General features: G+C 40.1%; 3 protein-coding genes across 4 annotated transcripts; 1 reads left to right on the top strand and 2 right to left on the bottom strand.

Annotated features, from left to right (window-relative positions):
• Window positions 1-68: 68 nt before the first annotated feature.
• Window positions 69-12,193, bottom strand: rereb (arginine-glutamic acid dipeptide (RE) repeats b). Of its 2 annotated transcripts, none has more exons than XM_034082296.2 (17): window positions 11,946-12,193; window positions 10,684-10,732; window positions 9,729-9,853; window positions 9,309-9,408; window positions 9,122-9,220; window positions 8,662-8,742; window positions 8,383-8,533; window positions 8,213-8,299; window positions 7,561-7,754; window positions 7,190-7,348; window positions 6,790-6,900; window positions 5,193-6,331; window positions 4,272-4,482; window positions 3,436-4,171; window positions 3,218-3,355; window positions 2,589-2,760; window positions 69-1,617 (listed from the first exon to the last, which is right to left on the bottom strand). In XM_034082296.2, the coding sequence occupies exons 1-17, from the start codon at window positions 11,969-11,971 to the stop codon at window positions 1,584-1,586; spliced, it is 3,612 nt and encodes a 1,203-aa protein (XP_033938187.1). In that variant the 5' UTR covers window positions 11,972-12,193; the 3' UTR covers window positions 69-1,583. The 2 variants fall into 2 exon arrangements, with proteins under 2 accessions (XP_033938187.1, XP_033938188.1); XM_034082297.2 differs by having other exon boundaries at window positions 3,472-4,171.
• An 850-nt stretch (window positions 12,194-13,043) lies between these two features.
• eno1b (enolase 1b, (alpha)) lies at window positions 13,044-21,610 on the bottom strand. Its single transcript, XM_034082806.2, has 12 exons — window positions 21,514-21,610; window positions 20,246-20,340; window positions 20,046-20,141; window positions 17,593-17,651; window positions 17,030-17,099; window positions 16,343-16,476; window positions 16,009-16,231; window positions 15,490-15,687; window positions 14,412-14,613; window positions 14,189-14,297; window positions 13,668-13,726; window positions 13,044-13,410 (listed from the first exon to the last, which is right to left on the bottom strand). Exons 2-12 carry the CDS (start codon window positions 20,328-20,330, stop codon window positions 13,347-13,349), a joined length of 1,299 nt encoding a protein of 432 aa, XP_033938697.1. The 5' UTR covers window positions 20,331-20,340; window positions 21,514-21,610; the 3' UTR covers window positions 13,044-13,346.
• A 4,046-nt stretch (window positions 21,611-25,656) lies between these two features.
• ppil1 (peptidylprolyl isomerase (cyclophilin)-like 1) lies at window positions 25,657-27,414 on the top strand. The gene is made up of 4 exons (XM_034082807.2): window positions 25,657-25,857; window positions 26,049-26,203; window positions 26,730-26,798; window positions 27,189-27,414. The coding sequence occupies exons 1-4, from the start codon at window positions 25,802-25,804 to the stop codon at window positions 27,398-27,400; spliced, it is 492 nt and encodes a 163-aa protein (XP_033938698.1). The 5' UTR covers window positions 25,657-25,801; the 3' UTR covers window positions 27,401-27,414.
• Window positions 27,415-27,464: the final 50 nt, after the last annotated feature.

The raw sequence follows: 27,464 nt of genomic DNA, 5'->3' as shown, positions 1-27,464 counted from the left end.
ACAAACATAAGAACACATTTCAAACACAGATGTATAATAGTCAAAGAGATAATAAGTTAAATCATGTGTTAAAGGAAAATGGAAAGATATATTATACTTAAGATCTTATTTATACAATTTTAAACTAAGATATGGCATTTTTGGGAAACAATGATATACATATATTTTACTTTGATCAATTATTTTATTTTGAGTATGCAATGACAAATGTACAAAGTAATGAATGTAAACATTGTACATGTAATAAGCTAAGGCTCTAGCACTGACCTTTTTGGGTCATTATAATATTTGGTTTGGTTTGTTACTATTTTAAAAGTAGTGACTTATTGTTGTGAATTTGTTTGCTGTATGTATTTGAGTGTTACACAATGAAAATGACTGAATTTAACTAAACGATATCCTCTTAAATCACCAGGTATATCAGTTATATGAACATCTCTCAAAGAAAACTGACGACAACCTTCATCAAGGTAGAATTTATTACAGGAAAGTATTAGCTTTAGCTAGGTGTACCTTATAAATTGTATATACCACAGGCTATTGATACAAAGAAACTCCAGGTGCAAAGAGAACAAGGGGTCATTGCAGAAATATTTATTGAAATACATATGCAATGGATACACTTTTATATTATGTCACATAAATATTGAATTTAGAGGCAGTTCTTTCAAAAATTCCATTAAAATGTTTAGGATTTAGTTTCACTCCAATTCATTTGCTCTCATCAAAACAATGTAAATACATTATTCTAACAAAACGTTCTGCCTTAGCGACATATACTGGTCCAATTAATAATGATCTTACTTTATAATACTCAATACTGTTTTAGCTTATGATTTACTGCTATCGTGCTGGATCGAAGGGCAAGTGTTCACATCTACTGCTATATCAATAGTACTCATTCATATAGAATATTGCAAACATTTAATATTTACAATCTCAAAAATGAGCGAATAAAAGCTTCGGTTATAATGTGAAAAGATATCTTGATATATAAAACTTTAGGATTTAGACAAATATTTAGCAGATTTAAGAGAAAAAACAATCTATACTATGCTCTAAGCACCACAATGCAACTTGCTACTCTAGTTTGGTGGAAAAAAAGTCTGAGTCATGCTAGGTCGTTAGAGTCATTCAAACACTGATTAAAAGGTCATTCTGTACAAGGAAATCATTTAGAAATCATAGGTAGATATTTCAACTTAACACCAAAGTCAGTCTGTTTTCATATCCTTTATGAGAGTTATTTTTCCATTAGCAAATTCACGTCACTGCATATGAAACAGTTTTACAGTTTGTTAGAGAAAAATCTGTCACTTCAAATCTCACATGAATGGGTGAGATTGTTTGTCATTTTGATAATAAAAACTAGTATAAAGTCTTAAGTGATATGAAAATCTGAGACGGACTTTGACAGTCCAATAAGTGCTGAACAAGGAATGCACGTAAAGATCCACAAAGATCTTCCTAAAATATATTAAAACAAAAAAATGGACTCACAAATACTCTCTTACAGTCTTAAAAGTACACAGTATTCTATTTGGGTATGAGTGTAGGGATTCAGGGCATGCACCACCTGGCACTCAAGATGGCTTGTCACCTTCTTTCTTCAGACGGCTTCAGCAAACAGAAACAAAGAAACAGGGTCAACACTTTTGTCAGTGAGACACATTTTACTGGAGTTCAACTAAACATTGTGTAATTATCTTGTCTTGCACGGTATATTGATATGAGAAATATATCACAATACCCTACCATTAGGAAGGGTACAATAGCCTATATTTATTAGTAGTGTGGGGGTAATAATGAGAGGGTGGTGTTGTGCATTGCTATGCTACCACCTGGTGCAGGCATTTTGGGCGAGTTTTTTGTGTCATACTGTATATGCACGCTTCACATACGATGGCTGTTTTCGAGCGGCCACTGCTCTTGGACAAAGCATCGGGAGCAGAGCGAAATATGGCTCTAAAATACTGTAGCTGAGTCGCGCTTATACTTTTGAATGTCTTACTGTTAATGTCTTTCATTGTTGTAAAGCACTTTGAATTGCCTTGTGTTGAAAGGTGCTATAGGGGTTTATCCCAATCAATAAAAATGTCTATATATATATATATATAAATAAACTTGACTTGCCTTGCCTATGAAGGTAATTAAATAACAGAGCTGTTGATTGCTTCTACTGTACATTGTTAAGAGTAGCATAAGCGCACTCTTTAGGTTTTAACCTTTCACAATAAAAGCCCTGGACCATATGTGCTATGTCAACTATGTCAAGTAAGCTTCCAGTATTGCTGACACTTATCTCGGCAAGATTTGAACCGGTTTTTAGCAGCACTTTGACATTAAAGTTGACATTTTCCCGTGAAATTGTTACAGTATCACTATCAAGATTTTTTAGGCAGGTATTTTGATACTGTGTCAACACTAGAATAATGTTGATAATTATGGATCCATCTTAGAGAAACTGAGTAATTACTATGGGGCTTTAAGTATAATGTAGTCACATAAAGCTGCATAGCTACCATAATAAAGTGATACCTCTGATTGTTGAAAGCCTGTGCACTAGATAATACATTGAAAAGCCTCACCTGTAGTAATCTTCCTGACTCGGGAGTTGGCCTCCATGCATGTGATGAGCATGCAGCCACTGCTGCTCCATCGCCATCCTCTGCAGCTCTGCAGACTGGGCATGCATCGCCTGGAGCTGGTGGGCAGCAGACATCTGAGGAATCTGGCCCTGCAGCTCTCGTTGATATGCTCCTACGGGAAACAGAGATTTAATAAAGAGTCAAATTAAAGGGACTGGTTTTAAATTGTTGGCTGTTAGAATGAGTTGATGCGTTCTGAGCATACTTCCTTAATTCTCCACAACATTAGAAAATAAAAACGTGTTAACACTTGAGCAGTGAGTGTTTACGTGTGGTTTTATGTCTTGTTTGTTCTTATAATGTCAGAGCTGCTCCAGCGTATCATAGTTGCTAAATGTATTGTCAACATTTCCCAGGGACAAACATTGTATTTATTTTTCATGCTTTTTTATAGATTTGTGTAAATCTGTGTGTTATAAGAACCATCTCTGTTAAGCAGGCTTTAATTGTATCTGTATACTTTTATTCACTGCTTTTATCTTTTTATCGTCTGTGCTTTTAAACTTTTCCCATACGCACCGTCCCTGTCTAATAAAGTAATAACTAAACTAGGAGTTGGGATTACGAACCAAACAGTGGGTGGCGCAGCATCTCATGATCATGAGGGAGATCACCCAGTAGAGCGTTGGGGATCTGGCCCCCGGGGAAGGGGTAGCGGGCCAAACGTGGGCCTCCTTGCAGAGGGTCCAGAGGATGAGGGTTTTGACCTGGACGAAGAAAGTAAATCATTCAGTACATTTTGGTAAAACCGTCAAATGTTCTAAAGTCCTTAAGAATTCTCCCTCACATCTTTCGTCATAGCAGTGAAAAGCTCCAACATCACCTTGCCCAAGCGGATCCTGCTGGTGCAGGTGGAGGTGGGAGTGAACGTGAGAGTGTTGGTGGTGGTGCGGCGTCACATTGAGCATCTGCAGCCTGGCCGCGGGGTCGGCCCCTACAGACGCCATCCTCTCTGCGTGGAGCCGCTCTGCAGTGAGTCGCTCTGCGTAGCTCAGCTCGGGGCGCAGCTGAGGCGCAGCCAGCACCATCCCTCGCTCCATGTGGTTCAGCCCGGGATGGAACTGGGCGAAGTGGTGGGGGGGCCCGGGGATGTGGGGGAGACCGATGGCCCCGTGTCTGGCAAAGTGCTCCATGGGGTTGGCAGATTGGTGTAGCATTTCCATTTCTGGGGGCTTGACCTCATAGCCGGGCTTCATCCTCTCGTGGAGCTCCCTCTCGCGCAGGTTCCTGAGCTCGCGCTCTCTGAGGTTAGGGTCAGCGCCGTACAGGCCCGGCATGTGGTAGGCCAGCAGGGGGTCGCCGGGGCTCAGCGACACGTAGAACGGGTGGTTGCGGTTTGATGGCGACATGACATGGGGTCGGGCGTAGTGACTCAGGGTGCGCAGGGCGGGTGTGTCAGGGCCGATGTAGGGGGGCACAGCAGCCACAGTGGTGGGCGGCTGCTCAAAGGAGGGGCGTCCGTGGCCATGAACCGTCATCTGAACATCGCTCATACGACTGTCGTGGGAGGAGCTGGAGGCTCTCTGCAAGCAAGCAAAGTGTTTCAGACAGTGTTCATTTCAGCAGTTCATTTAGATTAAGTGTTAGTATTGCTTATGTATTATAAATAAGAAATAGACTCACACTCATTGCATTTCTGTCTGCCTCCCTTTCTCTGTCTCTCTCACGGTCTTTCTCCCTTTCACGTTCTTGTCGAGCACTGTGCTCAGCATCTCTCCTCAACTTTTCCACCGCCTCCTCTCTTTTCTTGGCCAGCTTGGAGGCCGTAAGTGGAGTGAAGAACAGGTCTGTTCTGGAACAGGAGTTGTAACCACGATCCAAGTGTTTGATAAACCTGAAAGACAAGATTAAACTATTAAACTTTCAGGAACGATTCAGTCGTTTGTTGTTTAGAGCTCGACTCTTGTCAGTTTTTTAAAAAACAATTTAGGCGCCAACTGTATTGCTGAAATCTAGGAATTCATTAACTCAACACGGACTACCTTCGCAACAAAGTACAAATGGTAACTGCATCATTATTCAGGCTAGTCTGAAATACATGAACCTCTTATTTGTAATGGGAAAAGAATAGGCAATGTTCAATAATCATCCTGCTGCAAACAGCTTCAACCACACTTAATGTAGCTATGATCACAAGCTGATTTGAAAACCAAGAGACACTCCTAACAGACACTTTTGGTTTGAATCCAAATATGTTATTAACAATGGCTCCATTGTTCGTGTTTGATGTTGCTCTTGGTAACAGCTTAACACACACAAAGCAATAGACTTCAACTAAGCCAACATAAAATATATTTCAAAACACAAAACATGACAAAGTAAGCACCTCAATGGATGTAGCGCTTTGAGCACCATAGCTCACTGACTGACTGGAGCGCTGAACTAAAACGAAAGTGCCTCTTGTATTTCAAATACTCTTGTAAAAGAACCACTTAGTTACCAGTTGATGCTTGTCGTTGAAAGCAAAATTAACCAAAACCCCAATTATCACAAGATGAGGGAGATATTTAAAATTTCCCTTAGACAGAGTTCCTCCCCACATACCGTGCAGACTGGCTGGCATGGCTGGCCATGTTGATGATGGTGGGCTCCGGCGAGGGGCTGCGAGATGGAGGCGGTGGGCTCTCAGCCTCTTCCATCTCATCCAGTGGCTCTTCTTTAATCTGAATTTGTGAACATCCTGCTGCCGCGCTCGGCGAGGGTCTCAGAGGTGGATATGACGGCTGGAGGCTCGGGACCGGACCAATAGCAGAAGATGTTACAGGAGGGAGAGGAAGTGAGGCTGCTGCCGGCGGGTGAGAGGAAGTCATGCTTTTTCCAGGGTGGGTCTGCACATGAGAGAGCACTGGCAGCTGGGTAGGAAGGGACTGCATTGGCAAAGGCTGTGGCATGAGCTGAAGGGGGGGCGGCGGGGCGCCCGGAGGATGCGGGTTGGGCAGATAATTGAGGGGCTTCAGAGCAGGGGGAGGGGGGAGATTGGAAGGCATCTGAGGGAAAGGTGTAGAAGACTGATTATGTGGACCCTGTTTGTGTGAACTTGGGATTGGAGTGGTGGGAGGGGGCTTGATTTGAGGGCCAGAGAGAGAAGGCTGGGGGAGCTGAGACTCCCTAAAGAAGGGTGGGGGTCTCTGGAGGGCCTGAGCCGACGGGCCATGGGTCTGCAGAGGCTGTGCAGAGTTGAGAGCTGGGGGGACCTGAAATGCTGGAGAAAGAGGACAATCCTGACCGAGTGCTGGCGGACCGAGTGCTGGCGGAAGAGCTGGCGGAAGAGGGAGAGCGTGAAGGGCGGGCTGTGAGCGGGCGTTTGGTCCAGCTAGCTGACCGGCAGCGGGCTGAGGGGGGTCCGGAGAGGGGCTCTGAGCACCATCAGCAGGAGGAGTGCTTTGTGGTGGCTGATGAAGGATGGGATGGCCCTGAGAGGGGATGGCCTGGGGGGCTGGAGGGTCAGCCGGCCCCCCCACAGCAGCAGCAGCCGGCTCTGGCAGGATCCCCCCGGGCTGGGCCGAGGAGTCGGAGTCGCTCTCGTTGCCCTGCTGCGGGCTGGAGATACTGGGGGAGGAGCTGCGGTTGTCCTGGTCGATGTCTTTGGTGTCGCTGCTGCCGTCGTCCTGAGCGCTGCGGCTCTCTGAAGAGCTCTCCTCCTCCACCTCGGCCTCGCCCTCGGACCGCGAGCCCCGAGGATCCTGGAGCAACAAATACACACATTATGTAAATCACGCTTAGCAATAGATTATTAGGGTCGAAGAACTTTTTAAACACCAAATTCCAGCATCAAACACAGTATAGATTGAGACGTAGATCAAGGTTTGAGACGTAGATCACTGTTACAACATTGAGAATTGTTTTAATGAAAACAAGCTGGCTTTAAAGAAGCTCACAAAGAAAATGAAACATGGAGAGAGGCTTGAGTAGATTACAGTGATGACGGACGCTCAAAAACGTAGGGAAAAGTTTCTGTTCATGCCCAAATAGTTTGAACTCAAACACTCTCAATGACCCTTTGTCAAGGCCTTGATTACCCTGCCCCCTCAAATCCCAAAATATTCAAGGGTTTCAGGGACGCATGGAAACCAAGACGACTGTTTTTCTTTGCAGAGATAACATTTTATTTGACTCAAATAGTGGTGAAGTTCCCTCTCACCTGTGTCTTCGGCCTTTTAGGAGTAACTTTCTCAGGCTCTCCCGGCTCCTGGGCAGGACTCTCCCGTACACGCTTTGTTGTCTTTGGTGATGTGACCTCTTCTTTTATCTTCTGTGGAAACCAGATGACATTTTCACAGTGGTGTTAAAAAGAAACAGAAAACAACGATGACACAAAACCTCAATGAGCGATGTTGAACATGCATGTAAGGCTGCAGCAGCATAACATATTATGAATATATATATATATGTTATATAATTCAGTTTCATGCATGCTGGGATGGACTTATCTTTCATTAAATAAACGGCTGAGTTCTTTGAAGATCTCCTCGTCAGAGTCATATTCGAACAGGCCAGCTCGTCTGATAAGAGAGTGTTACGAAGTGTAAAGTTATGTTTACCTTGTTCGTCTTCTTGCTGGATTCGTTCTTATTATCTGTGGAAGAAGATCTCAGTGAATTAGAAGTCGCTCCGCTGGGGGAGGGCTGGCTGCTGGACTGCTGATCCTCACTGGTGGGGGAGCCCGTGAGCCTCCTGTGGCCACTTCTCAAAGATGAAAGCTGGTTAAAAAAATTAATTAAAAGATCAGTATTCAATATTGTTGAAACACATGCAAGGAGAGGTATTTTCCCAGTAAGTTGCATGTTAATCATTTTGACAGATGAGGGTGTGAGATCTCTTGTATATGATCATTGGAAATGTAAGTTGCCCTGACACTTTCTTTTGAAGGTTTATTAAGTGATAAATATAACTGTATGGGCCTTAGGCTTACAGGTGCTCTGCTTCGTCGTGTCCTCATGCCATGCTTGTTGTTCACCTCCTCTTCCTCTTTAGCAGGTTTAAACAGGAATGGAGCGACTGCAGATTTTGAAGCTGGCGGCAGACTTCCATGTTTGCTTTCGTGCGTGTGGCAGGTCGTGCACAGCAACGAGGTGTCTCTCCGCCCATGGTGCCAATCCTTAGAACCTGAAGAAAAGAAAACTTTAGGCAAGAGTTTGAACAAGAGTTTAAAAAAGGTTATAATACTGGTTACACTTTCTATGACACCCATGTCTAGAATAGATTATAAACATTTGAATATGTCAATAAAATCTGTATAATTATAGCTATATAGAGCACTCATTGAGAGTCTTGTAATGCTCTACAACAACAATAATAACATTGAAGTCATTTTATGCACTATTCATTTTACTATTGTAATGTTTCCACTCTATAAACAAAATGTATATTATAACTATAAATACACAGTGATATGACACAATATAAGCATGTTTATAGATGTGTTATAGATGTGTTAAAGACCTTGGCATAATGGAAAGTTTTACCCAAGCACTTTTCACACATTTAAAGGCTGTTACAGAAACGTATAAAACATTAGTACTAAAAAATACTGAGCCCAATAAATCACAAAGACATGCACTGACTTGTTGCACCGCAGTGGCTGCAGCTCTTGATTTCCTGTTCACTGTCTTCACTGTCAAGATCGTCTTCACTGGCAGAACTCGCATCCACTGCAAAGAAATATCAGCTTCAATAAAGTCATCCAGCTCATTTGAATTCCACACTTTGTCACAACGTAATGTCTGAAGCTCACCTGAATAATTCAGCGATGGGGTTACGGGGACTGCTGCAGAGCGAGTCTTGGCTTTACGAGAGGACGGCTGTCGACGTTGCTGCCGATAAGCTCTAGTTCCCGCAGCCTCAGGAGTTTTCTTCCAGTGGTAGTAGAACGTGATCAGCTCCCCCTGAGGACAACAACACAGGACTCTTTAGAACAATCCCGGTTATGTTTCTAATACAAAATAAAGCTGCCGTGAAATCACTGCATGCACTAACAAGAATGTTGTATGCAAAATGAGAAGTGTTCAATTACAGTCTTTTTGCTGGGCAGAAAGTCTTTCCGGATGCGGAAGAAATTCTTTCCATACTGTCTCAGGCCTTTGATGAAGCGTTTCTGTGGGGGGGGGGGGGGTGTTAGGTTAGGTGACATACAGTTACAAGAAAAAGGCTCCAGTTTAGACAAAGTTAATTTTGTGATGTATAGAAAAATGTATTAAACACAAACAGTTATTATAATGAAGCACTAGACTGGTAGGGGTAAAACAAATACTATTTTACTGCAGGCCTTCATATTAAAGTGATTAAAGTTCATTAAATACCTTATAAGACAAAGTTGAATGGACTCTGAACCGTCTAAAATGCTAAGTATAGTTACATTCATAAACAGTTGGCATCCTTTTTATCCCCAAGGATTTTTTCCGCCTGCACAAACATTCTGAAGGTCTAACATTGACTGACCTTCAGTGCTGTATTACTAACTAAAGGCGTCTCACCACATCATCCTCAGACCAGCATTTCTCAATGAGCTTCGGCAGAGGCTTCTTCACCAGGCGCTGGAGAGCTTTTGCTGCATCATAGTGACTCGCATGGAGCTGGAATTGATCAAAACAGAGATGTTTGAATAAATCTTTAGCATCTTTACTGGATACAGATTAAGTACATTTGAGTTGAGCTCCACACCATGTTGAGTGCGTTGAGTGTGGTATCATCACGGGAGGCTGCAAGACATCCATCCTCTGTTGACCCACCGTCACACATCCCTGCAAACGCTGCCATGCTCCTGGAGAAAGAAAAAGGTGAAGTTAATACCAAATCTTTCTAGAAAATGTAGTCTGATTATTAGGAGTGTTTCTGAAATCCTTGATAATACTGCTGTCTCCTGCAGAAAAAAAAGCATTGTTAATAGTAAGGCTGAACCCAATGTCATTTTTCTTTAACATTCAAAGCTGCTATTGAGGTTTTCTTTTAAAAAAAACATCCCCATCTAGTTGTTCACAAAGGACACGAAAATAATGAACAAACTTTGGCAAATATGCTCGCCTTATACGTGACTGAAGAGAGTCAAACCTAGGTGACACACAGTTTAGTGCCGACACTGACCTGGCCGCTCTGAGGTACATCAGAAGGTCACAGTCATTGACCCCCGGCGTCCACATCAGATCCTCCCTCTCCGTCTGAGTCTGCAAACTGGGAACGGGCCGTGGCTGCAACTCTGGGAGTTTGGCCTGCAGTGAGACCAAGACAGTACCGGAAACAAATGTTGGACCAACCTTAAAGAACTCAACTGAATCTATGTTGAAAAACTGAGAATTAGATGGTAAAAACCCAAGCACTGTTTAAAATACAATACTGACAAGATGTTTAAGACTTGTTTCAAAGTAATTGCCAAACAATGATTTACATTTTGATTGATTAAAGTGTCAAACAATGGTTATTATGTGTAACTAACTAAGGTAATTAATGGATAAAGGATTTCCTTATAATCAAATAGATGTAGTTGTTGTGTGCTAGTAGTGCCTGCTCGAATCTGTTTAACATAATGTGATACTCAAAAAGAATTTCAAATGTAACACACAACAGAATAGCATAGACTGTCACTGTAAGACGTGTAAATAACAAATCATACCGGACAGACAGTTCTCACAAGTTACATAATGAGCTTTATCCAACACTCTGCAATCTCTGTATACATACTTATTCAAATCAGTGTTTCTACAAATAGACCTGCAATGATTAGCTGAAAAATCATTGTCCAAGAAAAACTATTTTGAATCAATTTGTTAACAGAAAGGTCCAAAAATGATGATTTCAAGACTCTCTAATAAGGATATTTCCTGCTTTTCTCTGTTTTATATCATATTAAACTAAACATCATTGGGTTTTGGACTGACATTTAAAGACACCACCTTGTAGATTTTATTTGTTATATTTTATAGACCAAACAATTATCAATGAATCAATTGGCATTATATCCATAAATAATCCATAATAGTCAGAAATGCTGTCACCATCTACCCAACTAATTCATTTAAAAACACAAAATATAAAGGTGTACCTGATGACTTTGTCCCACTCTTATCTCTCCCTGTGTGCTGTTCAGGCTCCTGGAAAACAAAAATAAAGCATTGAGTCATTATCTGAATTAATAATAATTTGCCACCTACAGTCATTGGACATTGGCAAAGAAAACGTACATTCAGTTATGTCCACAGTTGAAAGTGAGTGCGCTCTTCAAATAAGGGACACAAATCACAAAATGTAGCAACAAACATGATGTCCTGGTTTTATTATGCATTACACTAAACCAAGAGACTGCTATTATAATACTGTTATTACACATTAGTGGTATTTAAAGCGTATACAATGTAGTTACAACAACTAGCAGTTGAAAAGGAGAAATTATGATGATATTCTGTTAAAATTATAAGCCAGAGAGTTTTGTCTGCAGAAAAAGTCAGCAAGCAAGCTCCCAAAGTGTAGCAAGCACAAGTACTGCGAGTTGAAAACTGTGAGACGATTGTACAATTGTGATATTGTTGTGTTTACAATAAACGAGTCAGTGCAGGAAGTCTGTCTGCTATATGCACTGTTATCTGATGGGTAATTATCACAGTACATACGTGTGATCGATATCCTGGCTGTCAGAGCAGCTGTGATTTCAGCATCAGAATAACATCCCGCCCCTACACCAGCAAGAGCCAATCTCAGCTGTGACCTGCGACGTTTCCTTATATTACATGAATGAAATCCGACGCTAGCTACCGCAAAAGACTGTCTGTCAATCAATCATACATGAGCTGCTAATTTTTACGGTCATCATTACGAGAACAGTGTGTGCTACTTAGTGAAATCCTAACAGGTTGACAGCAGTCGGCTGTCTTGGGGTTAACTGCGAGCTAAAGTATGCAATCAATAACAAATATCAATGTTACTTAGCGTGCACGACACGTCGCTGACACACACACAGCGACCAGTGTCAGCACACCCACAGGGAATAACAACCGATTAAATAAACGATGCACAATCTGCATATGCTGACATTATTTGAAATAATACCTGCAGAAACAACTGCTTGTTGCATTTAGGCGTTCATATAAACATGTGTGTTTTCAACCAGGAGCTGCTAGCTGCTAACCAGACAGTAACATTACGCTGTTATTTGGCTAGCTTGTTAGCCAGACACGAACTTCGTGACCACTGACACTCCGACTATTTCACACACACGGCTCTCAAAGTCACGCTGCGAAACTGTTAAAAATACATATTTAATGCACAATAACTCAAATATATTTTCAAACGGTAAGTTAATCAAGTTACCTCCGCGGACTGAACAGGTCGTCCATGTCGAGGGCTGTTTGGATGTGGCTTGTTGACACTACGCAGCGCAGTGGGCGATACACACAAAAACTATGCGAATCCCCTATTACATGGCTATTCAAAATGGAGGCGGTGTAGTGGAGGGAGTCTGTCTATTTTTTTTCCCAGTGCAATGACCTCAGCAGCCACAGCTAAGCCTTCAAAGTTCTCTGGGTGTGCATAACTGAGCATGTGCCGTGGAGAGGCTGCTCATCATCAGCTGCTGCTGCTTGGGGAGGAAGCCTCCATGAAACACTCTGTGGTTATTAAACTATATTATGTAAACCATGACAGTAACATCCGACCGACACAAACCGCCCTGAATAACCACTTACTAACATAATGCAAGGTATGCCGTATTTAATGGGTCGTGGATTATAATATACAATACGAAAGTACACATCACAAATAAATATATGCATTTGAAAAAATAAAATAAATGTATCATGTGGATGCGATCTGTTGCTGTGATTTAGCGGGTACACCGGGCAGCTTATCACTTTAATTATTTCTAATGTATTTGTTTACACATGCAAAAAAAAAGAAAAAAAGAGGATTTATTTCAAAATAACAGATAAATCGATGGACAGATGCAAAGACTCTCAAGAGGGCCACTCCCCAGTGTAAATCCTTTATAAAACGAAACTAATTTAAAGGTTTAAAAAAACCTCTGCAATTTGCATGTGATTTAAAGTATGATTGGTAAAACACATATTATCCAAGTTTTAAAAAATACAATATATTTGGTAGGTTTTAATCATTATGTACATAATATAGATACATTATAGCATTTTGTTGACACAGCAAACAAAATCTGAATAACACTTGCATTTATTACCGATATGTCTTTTGAGATATATTAACAGATTACACATATGTATATTTTCCCCTATTTTGAGGCTACAAAGATCACTAAATGTATTTTCATACTGAGGTACCCATTAGTTTTAATTTACAGTATTAAGGTCGCTGAAATAATATGACTGGGAATATATATCATTTTAAAAAACAAATTAAAACCATTTACAACAGCAAAATGAAATAAATAATCAGGATACATTTGGTCACTAATACAACTTTATTATTAACTGTCTCAAAGTGCAGATTTTGTGATAACAGTTATTCAGCGCTGCAAATGTATTTTACTCAAGTTATTTTAACCCACACTAACAAACGGAACATAATACAGTAGAAGACTTGATTGTTATAATTTCAGTAAGTACAGTAAGTGCTCTATAAATTAATTACCAAATAGCTCCGATGTGTATTTCATTTCATGTTTTTAGTTTATTTTATCCAATGTGTGGTCATGGATTTACCCTGCATGGATCCATTTGTATGTTAGGTAAATGCACCATCCATTTAAATTGGCTTTCTGAAGTTTTTGCCAGCAAAACGTGCTTTGTCCCCCAGCTCCTCTTCAATTCTGCAATAAAAAAAAGGAAAAGAAATAAGGAGAATAAGTTATTATTATTTTGTATGCATTTATTCTTTACATGTAGACCTTTCCCTTTGTTTTTAAAACGTAAAAAGTTCATAAACAATATGAGCCAAGAACACACACAATTCTGTTAATTGTCCAAAATGAATTCCCAAGCAATAACACAATATAATGCATGCACGGCCGCATTTAAAAACTTTTACACTATTCGGATGATATTCCTCATTTTGTTTTAGACTTACCTAAGTATCTGGTTGTATTTGGCCAAACGCTCAGAGCGACAGGGTGCCCCAGTCTTGATCTGAAATTGCATGATAAAATGTGTACAATGACTTCAGTGTAATAGGGATTATATTTTTTTACATTTATGTCAAAGGCATTACATTCTCAAAAGAAACTAGGGCTATAGCATGTCTGTCACCATCCTTAAAAGATAAATGCAGTATAATTTTAAGGCCTAAACACCACCAAATATGGATTAAAGCAGAATATTTTGTGTAGGAAATTACTACATCTATTGTTTAAAAAACAAAATGTACTTTTACATCTTACAACACTCAAGAATTATTCGAAATGTTTGGATCGGATGTCTTAAATTATCAGAAGGAAATACTGCATTTAAACAGAATAAAAAAGACATTCATTAAATGCAACAACAGAAAAAGCATTTGAATATAATTATGTCAACGTATTGGATGCCGCTTCTATTCGGTACAGCCCTAAGAGTCACACTCAAGCATTCCCTTTTTTAATCGGCATTTACCTGTCCAGTGCACAAGCCGACCACCAGATCTGCAATGAAGGTGTCCTCGGTTTCTCCAGAGCGATGGCTGACCATCACCCCCCAGCCATTCTCCTGAGCCATCTTACACCTGTGAGCAGGACCAATGAGGGACATTACCGGTCATTGTGTTGTTTATAGTCTAATACTCAATTGATCTATAGACACATGCTTGATTTATTTTAGATGTCAAGTATTGACTTACGCTTGCATGGACTCAGTTACTGTGCCAATCTGATTGACCTTAAGCAGCAGGCAGTTGCAGGCCTTGTCCTCCACAGCCTTGCTGATGCGATTAGGGTTTGTCACCGTGAGATCGTCTCCAACAACCTGGATCTCTGTGCTGGCTGTGAAGCTGGACCAGGCCGCCCAGTCGTCCTGGTCAAAGGGATCCTCGATGGAAACCACTGCGAGTGAAAACATGCAGACATGATCGTTAGGGCTTCAAACTGAAATCTGTTGTTCCATCAAAAGAGTCTTCAAAACCAAATCAGACAGCTCCATAATCAACCAATCCCAGCTTGTTATCAAATAAGTAATATATTAGGTCCAACAAGTTAAGAAACTTGAGTAATGTCAAGTTTTATCGTCCATCATCAATTTTATAAAAAAATGATTGGGAGTTCATAGGTAGTCCCACGTGAATGGGGTTATTTGTACCATAGTCTAACTATGCCACAAGGTCCCAATAATAAGATGTTTTAACAAATTTGATTCATGTCATCATTGGCAGGTAGAGATCATCATCGCTTGTAAAAACAGTATATAAAATGCAGGTTTGAACTAACATTTATAACATTGTACAGGGTTAATTTCATGAGACCAAAAACAGTGTGTGTTGTGACAAACAGAAATACAAAATAAAACTCCCCTTGGCATTCACAGTTGGTTTTGCAACTACTAACATATCGAGTCAAAGTAAACAAATCTGTGTAATCTTACTTTTTGGAAAGTACTTTGATGAGGTTTACTTGCTTCAAAAAAGGACATGACTTTCAACCTTGTTCCCCTCTTCTGTTTAATATTTGTTTAAGACTCAAGCTGCCAAGTGCTTTCTATTGTGTATTTTAAGATCCAAAATAGGAATTTATGTTAATATGAACATAAGTGTTGTTTTTGAAAGCTTCCCAAGGATGAAAAAAGGTGGTTGAAGTAGAAAATCAGTGTTGAAGAAAGCAAACAATGTGTGTAGCTCACCTTCATGAGATTACATTTGTACTATATTGTATCCTGCTCTCTACCTGCTTAATCATGTATAAAAGGAGAAAGTGTCTGCACGTTACCGGGATAATCCTTCACAAAGCTCTTATAGAGATCGGCCAGCTCGTCAGGGCTGATGTAACGGCTCGGGTCATCGGGGGACTTGAAGTCCAGATCGTATTTTCCCTCCCTGTAGAATTCAGACGCTGCCACATCCATGCCGATCACAACCTTATCGGTGTATCCTGCCTTGGCGATGGCCTCCTTCACTAACTCCAGAGCTGCAGAGTTAAACAATCAGTATGACAATCCACTAGAACACAATCATCAATTGCAGAACCATCAGAACAAGTGACATTTTAAGTCGGCAAACCTTTCCAAAAGTGTTGTTTTGTTTTTTTAAAAACACGTTCTCTGCCTGTTTACAGTGTTTTCTTTTTCTTCTATTGGCTGTACTTTGGTCTTTTAGTTTAGTTTTGTTTTTTTGAGAATATAGCAGTTTAACACTGGACAATTTATTTTTGGAAAATAAACCAGAAAGCTGTGCTTATCTTTAAAATGGTTTATTTACCAGCAGCTCAAAAATAAATCATCCCTTTTACCTTCTTTGTTCTCCAGAATGTTTGGAGCGAAGCCTCCCTCATCGCCCACATTGGTGGCATCCTGACCGTATTTCTTCTTGATGACGTTTTTGAGATTGTGGTAGACCTCTGCTCCAATGCGCATGGCTTCCTTAAAGGTGCTTGCACCAATAGGCAGGATCATGAACTCCTGCATGGCGAGCTTGTTGCCTGCATGAGAGCCGCCATTGATCACATTAAAGGCCTGGTGGAGGTGGAGAGAAAGGAGAGCTGTGAATTAAAAATCCCCTGGAAGGTAAACTAAATAATGAAGAAAATATACCAGGATATTGATGCATGTATCAAAGATACTCACCGGCACAGGCAAGATGACCTCTGGGTTTCCTGCAAGGTCAGCAATATGACGATACAGGGGGACACCTTTTTCTGCTGCACCAGCTTTGCAAACAGCCAGGGAAATACCCAGGATGGCGTTTGCTCCAAATTTGGCTGTTTGGGGTAATACAAAAAATATTACCATTCATTTATGTCTACCTACTGCAATCAGAAGGGACATTAATAATACAAAATCTCAGATCTAAGAACATGCATCAAATATTTGTATAAAATACTGCATAATGCAATATAATCTACTAAAGTCTTTTTTGGGAGTTATAATACTATGATCCTATAAAATGTCTGTGGGTGACCTGCAATTATGAAGTATTTAAATACATGACCTAATAAGACAATACTTTAATTTGTATATTATTAATGTTCTATACTGTACACCATATCTCCATGCTTACAACTATAACTATACAGCATTTAAGCAGTTCTATGTTAGTTCATCATCTATTGTAGACTATAGGTAATCGTAACAAATGTTACCAAACGTTTTTCTTACAGGTCACATAGGTCATCTGACCTCAATTCAACTGAACTTGTGTTTCACTTGTCAAACACAATATCAATGGTGTCAGACTAATGGAATATATATTGTAACCTTAACCTTAGAGTAAAGCATAGCCTTGTTTTTTACAGAATGATCATCGTCACTAACATTTGTTCTCCGTGCCATCCAAGTCAATCATCATCTGGTCAATTTTCTCCTGCTCAACCACAGACAATTCCTGAGGAGACGAGAAGAACAAGATGGGAATGATTAGTGTTGGGGAAATATTTTCCTAGGCCCATAACTTTGACCCAGTTTATCAGTTTGTTCTGCCCTCACTGAGCACAGGAATGCAACCTTGGGCTGCTGTGCTCTCAGTGTTTTGTCTCCCTATTCCTGCCTGTTGGCGTCACCTGATAGAGGTGTTGTAGTGCTTTGCCTGTTTGATCTTGTAATGCAGCATGTTGATTATTCTCTCAGAGCTAGCTAAATACATGGGACTGGGGTAGAGATCTTCAGAATTGGTCGGGCAACCACTGTGTCACCTCTTGACTGCAGTACATGTCAATTCTCCGGCATAATAAACCATCAGCGTTTGCCATCAAGCTCCAGCTCTCCCCGTGTCACTGAGTTTCGTCTCCATTGCTCCAGAAGTTTCCATCACAATTAGTACCAAAACAATGAACAGTCCCACATTTGTTTATTTGTGACAGTGATAATTATCTTCTTACCTGGCCAACAAGTGCAGGTGCAAGAGTTGAATTTATGTGGTCTACGGCCTTTGAGACTCCTACAACAGAAAGATAAGTTATGTTACAGTGTTATGGACAAAACATGCGACAAAAGCATTGATATAGATATGCATGCAGCTTTTTTTTTTCTCAAACACACACACAGAGATTCATGCAATTGTATTTTTTTATAAACTGCTTTTAATGATCAAACTTATTTTCTCTTATTGAGCATGTCAACACAGTTTTATGTCACCATCAATCCACGGGCTTAACATCAATACTGGAGTGAGAGCATGCTTTACTGACAATGCACCATGCTATTCAAGCATTCAGTGATCAGTTGTTATGTTGTTGTGGGATTATTGGTCTAAGGCAGGGGTTTTCAAAGTGTGGGAAGGTGAGCTTTCCCTCAGAGAACATAAGAACAGCCTCGCCACCCCCTCCCAATTATTAATGCTATTATTGTTGCTATAATGCAGGGGTATTTCATTGCATTTCAAAGAGGTCCAGTAAGAGAAATGTCATTAAATTCTCTGTCTACCTTTCTCTTTTTTGAGCACGCCACTTGAAATTACTCCGACTGTTTCTCTCTTCTTATCTCTCGTTCTCGTGTGTGTGTGTGTGTGTGTGTGTGTGTGTGTGTGTGTGTGTGTGTGTGTGTGTGTGTGTGTGTGTGTGTGTGTGTGTGTGTGTGTGTGTGTGTGTGTGTGTGTGTGTGTGTGTGTGTGTGTGTGTGTGTGTGTGTGTGTGTGTGTGTGTGTGTGTGTCGTGCTGACTCACTGATTGCACCGATTTGATTGGCTGAATAGTGTCACCTCCTTAAAACATTAAACAATAACTTTTTTAAACCTTTATGTTTTAAACATCGTGGATAAATCCTTATATGCTCCCGGCAACACACTGACCGTCAACTTTGCCTTCTTATTACACTCACCCCTACTTTAGAGGGAACAATGACTCTGCGTCTTTGATGCACACAGGCGGATGATGTGGGGATGCAATTTAAACTGCAGCTGACCGCTTTTGATTCAAAGTCAATGCGGAAAACCCGCACTCACACAGGTAGGTGGAGGTGAAGGGAATGAGCACTTTACAGCATTGTTGGCGAGGTGGGGGAACTCGGTCTCCACAGACAGTCAAAAGTGTGCAATTGACGTTTTCTGCCAGACGCTGTCTCCTCTCTCATTTTAGGTAACTTCACAAAAAAATCGATCCATGTTGCCGCTCGCATTAAGTTAACTGGCTAGATTTCACTGTTTCTCGTAATTTTTTTATCACGCTGCACATCCCCTGAAGCTCTCTGGCAACCCCCCCCCCCGGCCCCCCGGGGAGGCGCGCCTCACAATTTGTCAAAGGTCAATTAGAACGTTTTTGTTTTTTTTTTTAAATTGAGAGGGAACAGGCAATCATGACTCACTAACCCTTTCACATCTAACGGGAGGAAAAAAAGAGAAAGAGAAACATTTTACATTTAAAAAAAAAAGAAGGATGAAATATAGCATTTCAGAATTGTGCTTTAACACTAGAACCGCCAGAGGTCGCTGTATACCTAAAACTTCCAATGGGTAAAATGTATCCGCTATTGATTTTCAAGGTACAATGTTCTTTTATTTATCATACATAACAGTGAGTTTTGATCGCACAGGGATGAAACTTATATCAATAGAATCTGTGGACGATATGATATCGTTTGTGCAGATAACATGAAGTATAAAATATCGCTACGAGTGTTGATTTAAACGCTTGTTGTTAGACTTGTGTTTTGTTTAGGTACAAATCTCTCTATCTATAACTATCTATCGATCTATCTGTAATGTTCTATGGACGTATAATTGTCTACATAAACAGACGACGCGGACTACTTCTCTCATTCCGAGTGTCCATCTTTATTCAACTGGCACGTAACCTGCACACATGCATTACGTCCTCAACGTGAGCTCAGTCATCCAAGATCTTGTATTCTCCAAGATGTTACATTATCTATAACTATCTGTCTATCTCTATACATTTATCTCTCTCAATCTATAAGGAACCACAGTAGACAAAAGGCGTTGCTATAGCAACACGTCATGTTTACACTGCATTTTCTATGAGGTAAATATTACCCGCTGGCGGATATAGGTATAAATTGCATTTTTCTTGGCGATTTTTTCAATCTGACTTCATATTGACAATTGTTAACAACAGAGGGTGCTACATAACACACTTTCAGGAAAAGTCACGGACTGGGAGACTTTGTATGTAACTTTTTTTCAATAACATATTAATCAAAAAACAGCTGCGGGTAAAATGTACCCTTTGGCGGTTCTAGTGTTAAACTTGTAGGCCTATAAATAATGACAAATATTCAATAACATTGAATACTGTACTAAGATTTTACTTGTGATAAATAAAACAGATTATAAACTGTACTCAGTTCTGCCTTCCTGCTGCTAGATAGGCTTACGCACCTTTCCCAAGGTAGCGGGACTTGTCATTGTCCCTGAGCTCCAAAGCTTCGTAGATTCCAGTCGAGGCACCGCTTGGTACAGCTGCTCTAAACAAGCCTGTGAAATGTACGTGAGGACAGAACAGTGGTGACTCAACAATCACTAATAGTATTAGATTTATTTTGTCAATATATACATTTTTCAATAAGTCATAAACCTACCTTTGTCAGTGTAAAGGTCCACCTCTACCGTGGGGTTTCCACGAGAATCAAAGATCTCTCTGGCGTGGATCTTGACAATAGACATAGTGTAGGACCTTGAGAGGAGAAAGAAAAGGTGAAGTTGTTACTATCCTAGGGTCTTCTTGTTAAGGGTGTGCTGTAGCTAAAAGAATCATGCAAATACTATACAATCAAAAAAACTATTTCTCGTTTGCTTTTGGCGCACCTCTGCTTTTACTCGCTTTCCTCCTTGGAGCTCACTCACAAAAATATCCTGATTTAGCTTCAAGCTTAGGAGTGCTAACAGGCATGCTTCCATCCTAATTGGGTTAGACCTTCTCATCTGATGAATCACATGGCAGTAAGGATGTAGAAATGGCTTCATCCTTCAAGGATGGGTTCAAATTGCAACAACAATTTGCTGCATTAAAATGTAGTCAATAAGGATTTAAGTTTTAAAAGTCATGATGCTTCCTTCATTACAATATCAATGATGCAGTAGCAAAGTCCTTCTGCTATAGGACAGGATATCCTCAATAATCCCTCCCAATTGCATGCCAGATAAACAACCAGGCAGGCAAAGTAAGAGAAGCAGAACCAATGAGTAGGCTAACCACGGCACATATTATGTGAACAAAGTGATAAGATATACAGCTATTTCCTGCAAAAAGCAATCGTTGTAAGTGCATGAATCCATGCATGTTTGGCTAAACATGTTTAATAGTTAAGGCTAATATAGGGGAAAGTTAAATGAAAGTCACTGTTTTTATAGGCATGATCACTTTATCCTTGACCTTGGAAATAGTACCTTCACACACACGCAAATGAGCTCAAGGACAACTTAATAGTGAAGGAAAATCTAGCAAGTGAACATGGAGTGAAGGTGTTGTTTATCACTGAATCTCATTAACAATGTGACAGCTTTGGTTACATTTTGAAAAAGCAACTCAATAACGAATTGGCTAGGATTCATTATTGCATAACATTAACACCTCGCAAACTGTCTCACCTCTGTCTACCCAAATCAAATACAGTTTAGGTTAGTTTTGTCGCAATAACTTTAAGCAGAGTACGCACTTAATTCCAGACCCAAAACACAGCGTTTCACATTACTGATTTGGTTGTGACAAACATAAGCTAAAGCTAGCTAACTAAACAAACGTAAAACAAAAACACGGGTATGTCCACGGGCTACTCGCAAATCAGAAAGAAACAAAGGCAATATGACCGATAACAGAGACGGATTCAATGTACATAGATGGCTTTACCTTGATGTCAAAAGCAGACACGTTGAGAAGAAGTCGCAGCTGAGTGAAGAGAGAAGTACTTTCTTCTTCTTCTTTTATTTCGCTGCACGCTCGTCGCCTTGTGTATGCCCCCCGTGGTTTTTAATGTGAACTACACCAGATAATCATAACTACCCTGGATGAAACTAGAATCAGAGAGAGCAATATTTACATGAAAAATATATATACCAAAAAAACTACATACATTATAATCTGACAAAACACTCAAATAAAATACAATCAAATCAAATATGTGCAGTAGTGGTATGAAAAGTGGAAAGCCGTGCACTTTGTGTGCAAAATGTTGTTGACCTGAAAAAGTCCTTTGTGCTGGACTGACAGTGTATAAGAAGACATTGTTCACATAGTGTGCATTAATGTAATGCATAGTATCAGATTAATTTAAATATAAACATAGAAAAGAATAGAAAAACATAAATAAGAATTATAACTGTGTGGTGGGCGTTTTTCTAAAAATATATAACATTATGAAATATATATAATATTATGAAAAGATGGAAATATACGCTTCAATAACATTCTGAAAAAAGGGATTTATAATGTATTGGTTGTGCAGGAATGGGATACATAATATAGAAATGTTATTTATTGGGATAAACCCCTTGAGATGCACCATCTCGTTTTCAAGGGGGTCCGTACATAAGAATATTACAATGCGCATCATTACAGAAAGATGTAGGGTTTAATTACTTTCTATGTGTCATTGGAACATGTATTCAGTAATGGGTATTTTAGATGTAATAAATAGATTATGGGGTTATAGATGATGTTGTAATGGACTACAATTTAGTAAAACTGATTAAACATCAAGACTAAATAGATTGCAGAATATGAAAAAGGAAAATAAAAATGTGCACGTTAAGCCAGTTGCATTGTGTTCTCAGTAGAGGGCAGTCATTCTACTTTTAGAGGAAACGAGCGGCAACCACCACAGAAAAAGTGGGTTCCGTAGGGGTCGGAATACAATGGATTCCATATTGTGATTAGAATCAGACATCAGGAAAGCACAGACCAACAAGGAAGTAGTGATTGCAGTCTTCTTTGATATTGAAAAGGCTTATGACATGCTCTGGAAGGAAGGACTACTAATCAAGTTAAAATCATTGGGAATTGGTGGTAAAGCATATAATTGGGTTATGAATGTTTTACTGGACAGAAAAATACAAGTAAGAGTAGGTGCAGAATATTCAAGTGTGACAGAAAGTTAACATGGAGCAATCATATAGGAAAAGTTCAAAATAAATGTAAAAAGGTCAACAATGTACTTCAGTGTTTTGCGGGACAGGAGTGGGGAGCGAGTAGGTCATCACTTCTGAATATATATTGGGCACTCATCATGAGACCTGTATTCGATTATGGGTGTATAGCGTTCATGGCAGCAGCAGAATCAAACCTTAAAAAGCTGGATGTCCTACAAGCTCAGGCCCTGAGAATATGTAGTGGAGTTTTTAAAACATCTCCAGTATCAGCAATACAGGTGGAAATGGGAGAAATGCCTTTAAGGATAAGAAGAGTGAAGTTAATGTTGGCATACTGGGTAAAGCTTCAGGGGCATAGTCAGGCCCGCCTTAACCTGCCATCAGGCTGATGGCAGGTTAAGGCGGGCCTGACTGGTTTTGTAGGCCCCCTATTTAAACAACAAATGAAAGTCATTTATAGCCTCGGCAGGCTCTGTGATCGCACTTCTCCACTCTGCTCTGCGCGCGCCTGGTCCTCTCCTCCAGATGAGTGACGTATCGGGCCTCCCTCATGTATCTGTCCGGTTGCCGTTGGCTCCCCTCCACGTAGCAAGTCCTCGTCGTCCTCTCATCTCCTCCAACAGATAATGTCCCTCCTGTCTGTTTTTCCTCTCCCGCTACTCCATCGCTATCAGAACCAGACGGCTTACTTGGCTCCGAGGCCCCGCGGCCGGCACCGCTACCGCTCGGTACAGAACTCATCTGTCCTTCCTCCTCATCCTGGCCTACAGGTTTAAAATAACCTGTAAGCTTCGGCATTTTTTGTAATAGCTGCTTGTCTCGAAACTCCTTTTCCCTCAACAATTTCCTTTCCCGAGCGCCACTCTCAAACTTTTTCTTCTCAAACTTTTTCTCCTAAACAACCTTCATCTGTCACTCAATCACTCGCAATTTGAATAAGTCACATGTGAAACATATTCTCATTCTGATTGGCTGTTAAGTGGTGCCCACGGACTGTTACGGGGGCATCTCTGGAATCCATCGATCTGATTGATTAGCGGAGCAAATGATCAAAATACTACGGAGGGAAGATATTTTCGTTTGGATTACTTTTCTCGGGGAAGCTTGCGAGTGTGTGTGTTTGTGTATTTTTGCGTTTGTGTGTATTGTGTTTGTTTCCCGGGGAAAACACTCACGAGAAACACAGGCTGTTGTTATGCCTGCTGTGACGTCAAGTTACTCCGTTCTCCGCTTGTAATTATGCCGAAGCTTCAAAGTTGTATTTATCTGAATTTGCCGAAACAATTTTAATATTCTGAAAGCCAAGACTTTGTTTATTTGAAACCAGATGAAAACAAACTGTAACGGACCCTGCCGTGTTATCTATGATTACTATACGCCTACCTTCATAATGTCAGCCGGAGGGAGGAGGAGTGAGTGGCGAGTGAGAGCTGTCATCTTCCCTTTACAAGCTTCAAACATTTATTTATCGTGTGATTTTGGAAATAAAAGTTTCATATTCTGAAATCCAAGACTTTGTTTATATAAATGTTTTGTAAAAACATCCGAAATAAAAAACTTTTTTTTTTTAATTAATTTTTTTTTTTAAACGTTTGTATTGGCTCATGATAGGCCCTTGATCTCCGTAGGCCCCTGGGCTTCAGCCCAGGTCAGCCCGTGCATTAAGGCGGCCCTGGGCATAGTGATAGTCATCCTGCGAAAAGTATTTTTGAAAGACTGCTGGGAGCACAATGAGTCACATTTAACAAGTTTTGGATGTATTGGCGATGTTAAAGCAGCAAGTATAGGTTTGAATCAAATACAGTATTGCCCCACAGTTCCAATCTCGTCCATTCCACCCTGGTTGTTCCCAATGCCAAGTGTAGACCTCAATATACGAGAAGAGTTAAAGGAAAAGAAAGAACTACCAGTATGGTGCATAGTCCAGAATTATTTAGCAAGATATCACTCAGACTCAACAATCATATTTACAGATGGTTCCAAAGATCCAGAGACAGGGCGTGCAGGGGTAGCAGTTTATATCCCAGTGAGTAATACACATAAAGAAAAGGGTAACAGACTATGTGTCAGTATACACCACAGAGTTGTTGGCATTGGTGTTGTCATTGAAATGGATAGAGGAGAAAGAAATACATTATAGTGTAATTGCATCTGACAGCTTTTCAGCATTATCAAGTATACGATCAGGCAGATCTTCATTTAGAATGGACATAATAAATGAAATATTTCTAATTTTAAATAAAATGCAAAACAAAGGCAAAGCAACTCGTTTCATCTGGGTTCCTGCTCATGTTGGTGTGGAGGATAATGAACAGATGGATATTCTGGCCAAACAAACACTCAGAATTATGAACATAGACATAGAAGTTCCACTCAGCAACGCGGAGGTTAAAACATTCATTCAGAAATATGCACAAACAACATGGCAAGAACATTGGGATCTTAGTGATACAGGAAGACATCTTTATAAAATTCAAAGGTAAATATCATTTCTCGGATGAGAATAGGTCATACAGGTCTCAATCATACATTAAGTATAATAGGAAAGCATCCAACCGGAAAGTGTATACACTGTAGCCAGCCAGAAACTGTTGAGCATGTTTTACTGCTTTGCAGGAAATAGTACTCAAAGAAATGTGCTTTTCCACACACTGAAGAAAGCAACATTCCATGACTTGTCGCTATCAGGGCTGTTAGGGAAAACATCAGGCAATATATATTGTGAGATTATTACGTTTCTAAGAGAAATTGATACATTTAAAATAATCTAGGGTTTTGGTTCTTCGTTTTGTTTTGTTTCTTTTGTTTATTGTTTTCTGCATAGTCTCTTGTCCACACTCCAGTCCAGTTGTTGGCGGTAATGCACCTACAAGTTAGTTTGCCAACCGCCAATAAACACTAAAGAAGAAGAAGAAAAAGAAGAACCACCACAGAAGAAGAAACTCCCCCCATGGACTGAATTGAATGACTGTGCGCGGCTAATAAACTTCTTACTTTTTATTCAAACAGCTTTGTTTCAAGACTACCCAAGGGTGCTGTTTTGAGTGATAATGTCAGGGATACCCGCAGACACATGGCAGCCACCAACAGTGACTCTGGACACGACGTAAGTTTTTCAAATCTGCTGAAAGCTAACTGTGCTAACCTAGCTTTCACTAACGCCATGTTATCAATTTGGAGATGTTTGCTTAGTGTTGGGCTTGCTTGGGTAACATACTCAAACAGATGATATGGCTTTGTATACTCTTAAACACACCATCAGAAAGACGCAAACATAATAATGAACATGCATTGCAGGATGGGGTCTATTGTGGTGGAGTTGTACTGGAGACATGCGCCAAAAACCTGCAAGAATTTTGCAGAGTTGGCCAGAAGAGGCTACTACAACAACACCAAGTTTCACCGAGTAATCAAAGATTTTATGGTTCAAGGAGGAGACCCTACAGGAACAGGTGGGTGCATCACATATTAAAGCACTTTATATACAGATCTTTAATGGGTTTGGCTAGGTAAGGTTTCCTTAAAAGAACTACGTAATTGGCCCAGTCAAAGTGGTAAATCTACAAGGGAAAGACAATTCAGAAGGATTATATTCTAATATTTATTAAATGGAGTCCTTTTAATTAGCACACACTTACGTATTTCTAAAGTAATCACTGGGCCAAGTAATTACTGGGCCATTAAAAAGCTGTGCTGGAAAATGTAGTGAAAGCCCCTTGAGATGGGTCCTCGTTTTAAGGGTGTCCTACTCGTAATACCAACATTAAAGACAAGCTCATGATCATACATTATTTTTGGCAACTCATCAATATAACTTGAAACTGTGTGAGTCTGAACTAATAACCCAAATCTGACCTCTTTGACCTTACAAGTGTATAATTAGGTTAGAACCCTGATGTCTCACAGTTCGATGTTCATAACTGTATATTGTCATTTGGTAGTATATCTGTAGTTTACTAATCTGTGTTTTTTTAACAGGTCGCGGTGGTGCCTCCATATTTGGTAAACAGTTTGAAGATGAGCTTCACCCAGACCTGAAATTTACAGGTAATTGCAGTAAGAGAAGAAATACTAAATCAAACAAAATGTTGTAAGTGAGTAAAAATAGCTTCTTAGATTATGAAAAGACTCCGGCAACAGTAGTGCGTCAGTACTGAGTCCTAAATGTTTTTTTTCCTAAATCAATGCTAGATTGATTTCTTAGCTGTTTTTAAAAATGCATGTGTTTAGGGAGTTGTACCTTTTATAAACTAGCAACTCGGTATATATTTAAATTAATTTGTTAAAGTGGATGTATACCAATGTCATGCAAACGTTGTTGCTGCTTTGCTTCAAGAATTGTGTTAGATTCCTAAATATTTATGTAATACTTGTATTTAATGTGGGAATGTTAACTGCAAAAAGTCTGAACATTGTAACTCATTTTATGTGTGTTAGGTGCCGGTATTCTGGCGATGGCCAATGCAGGACCGGACACCAACGGAAGCCAGTTCTTCTTATCTCTCGGACCCACTCAGTGGTTAGATGGGAAGCACACTATATTTGGTAGAGTGTGCCAGGGGATGAGCGTAGTGAACCGAGTTGGGATGGTGGAGACAAGCGGACAAGATCGGCCTGTCGATGATATCAAAATCGTCAGATCTTATTAAACAAATAAGAATTATTTTTTTTTTACTGATTTTTTTATTAAATCAATGTTTGTTAAATGTTTCA

This window comes from Pseudochaenichthys georgianus, chromosome 5 (assembly GCF_902827115.2).
Source record: "Pseudochaenichthys georgianus chromosome 5, fPseGeo1.2, whole genome shotgun sequence".
Classification (NCBI taxonomy): Eukaryota; Metazoa; Chordata; class Actinopteri; order Perciformes; family Channichthyidae; genus Pseudochaenichthys; species Pseudochaenichthys georgianus.
This window is presented reverse-complemented; position numbering and strand designations above follow the sequence as displayed.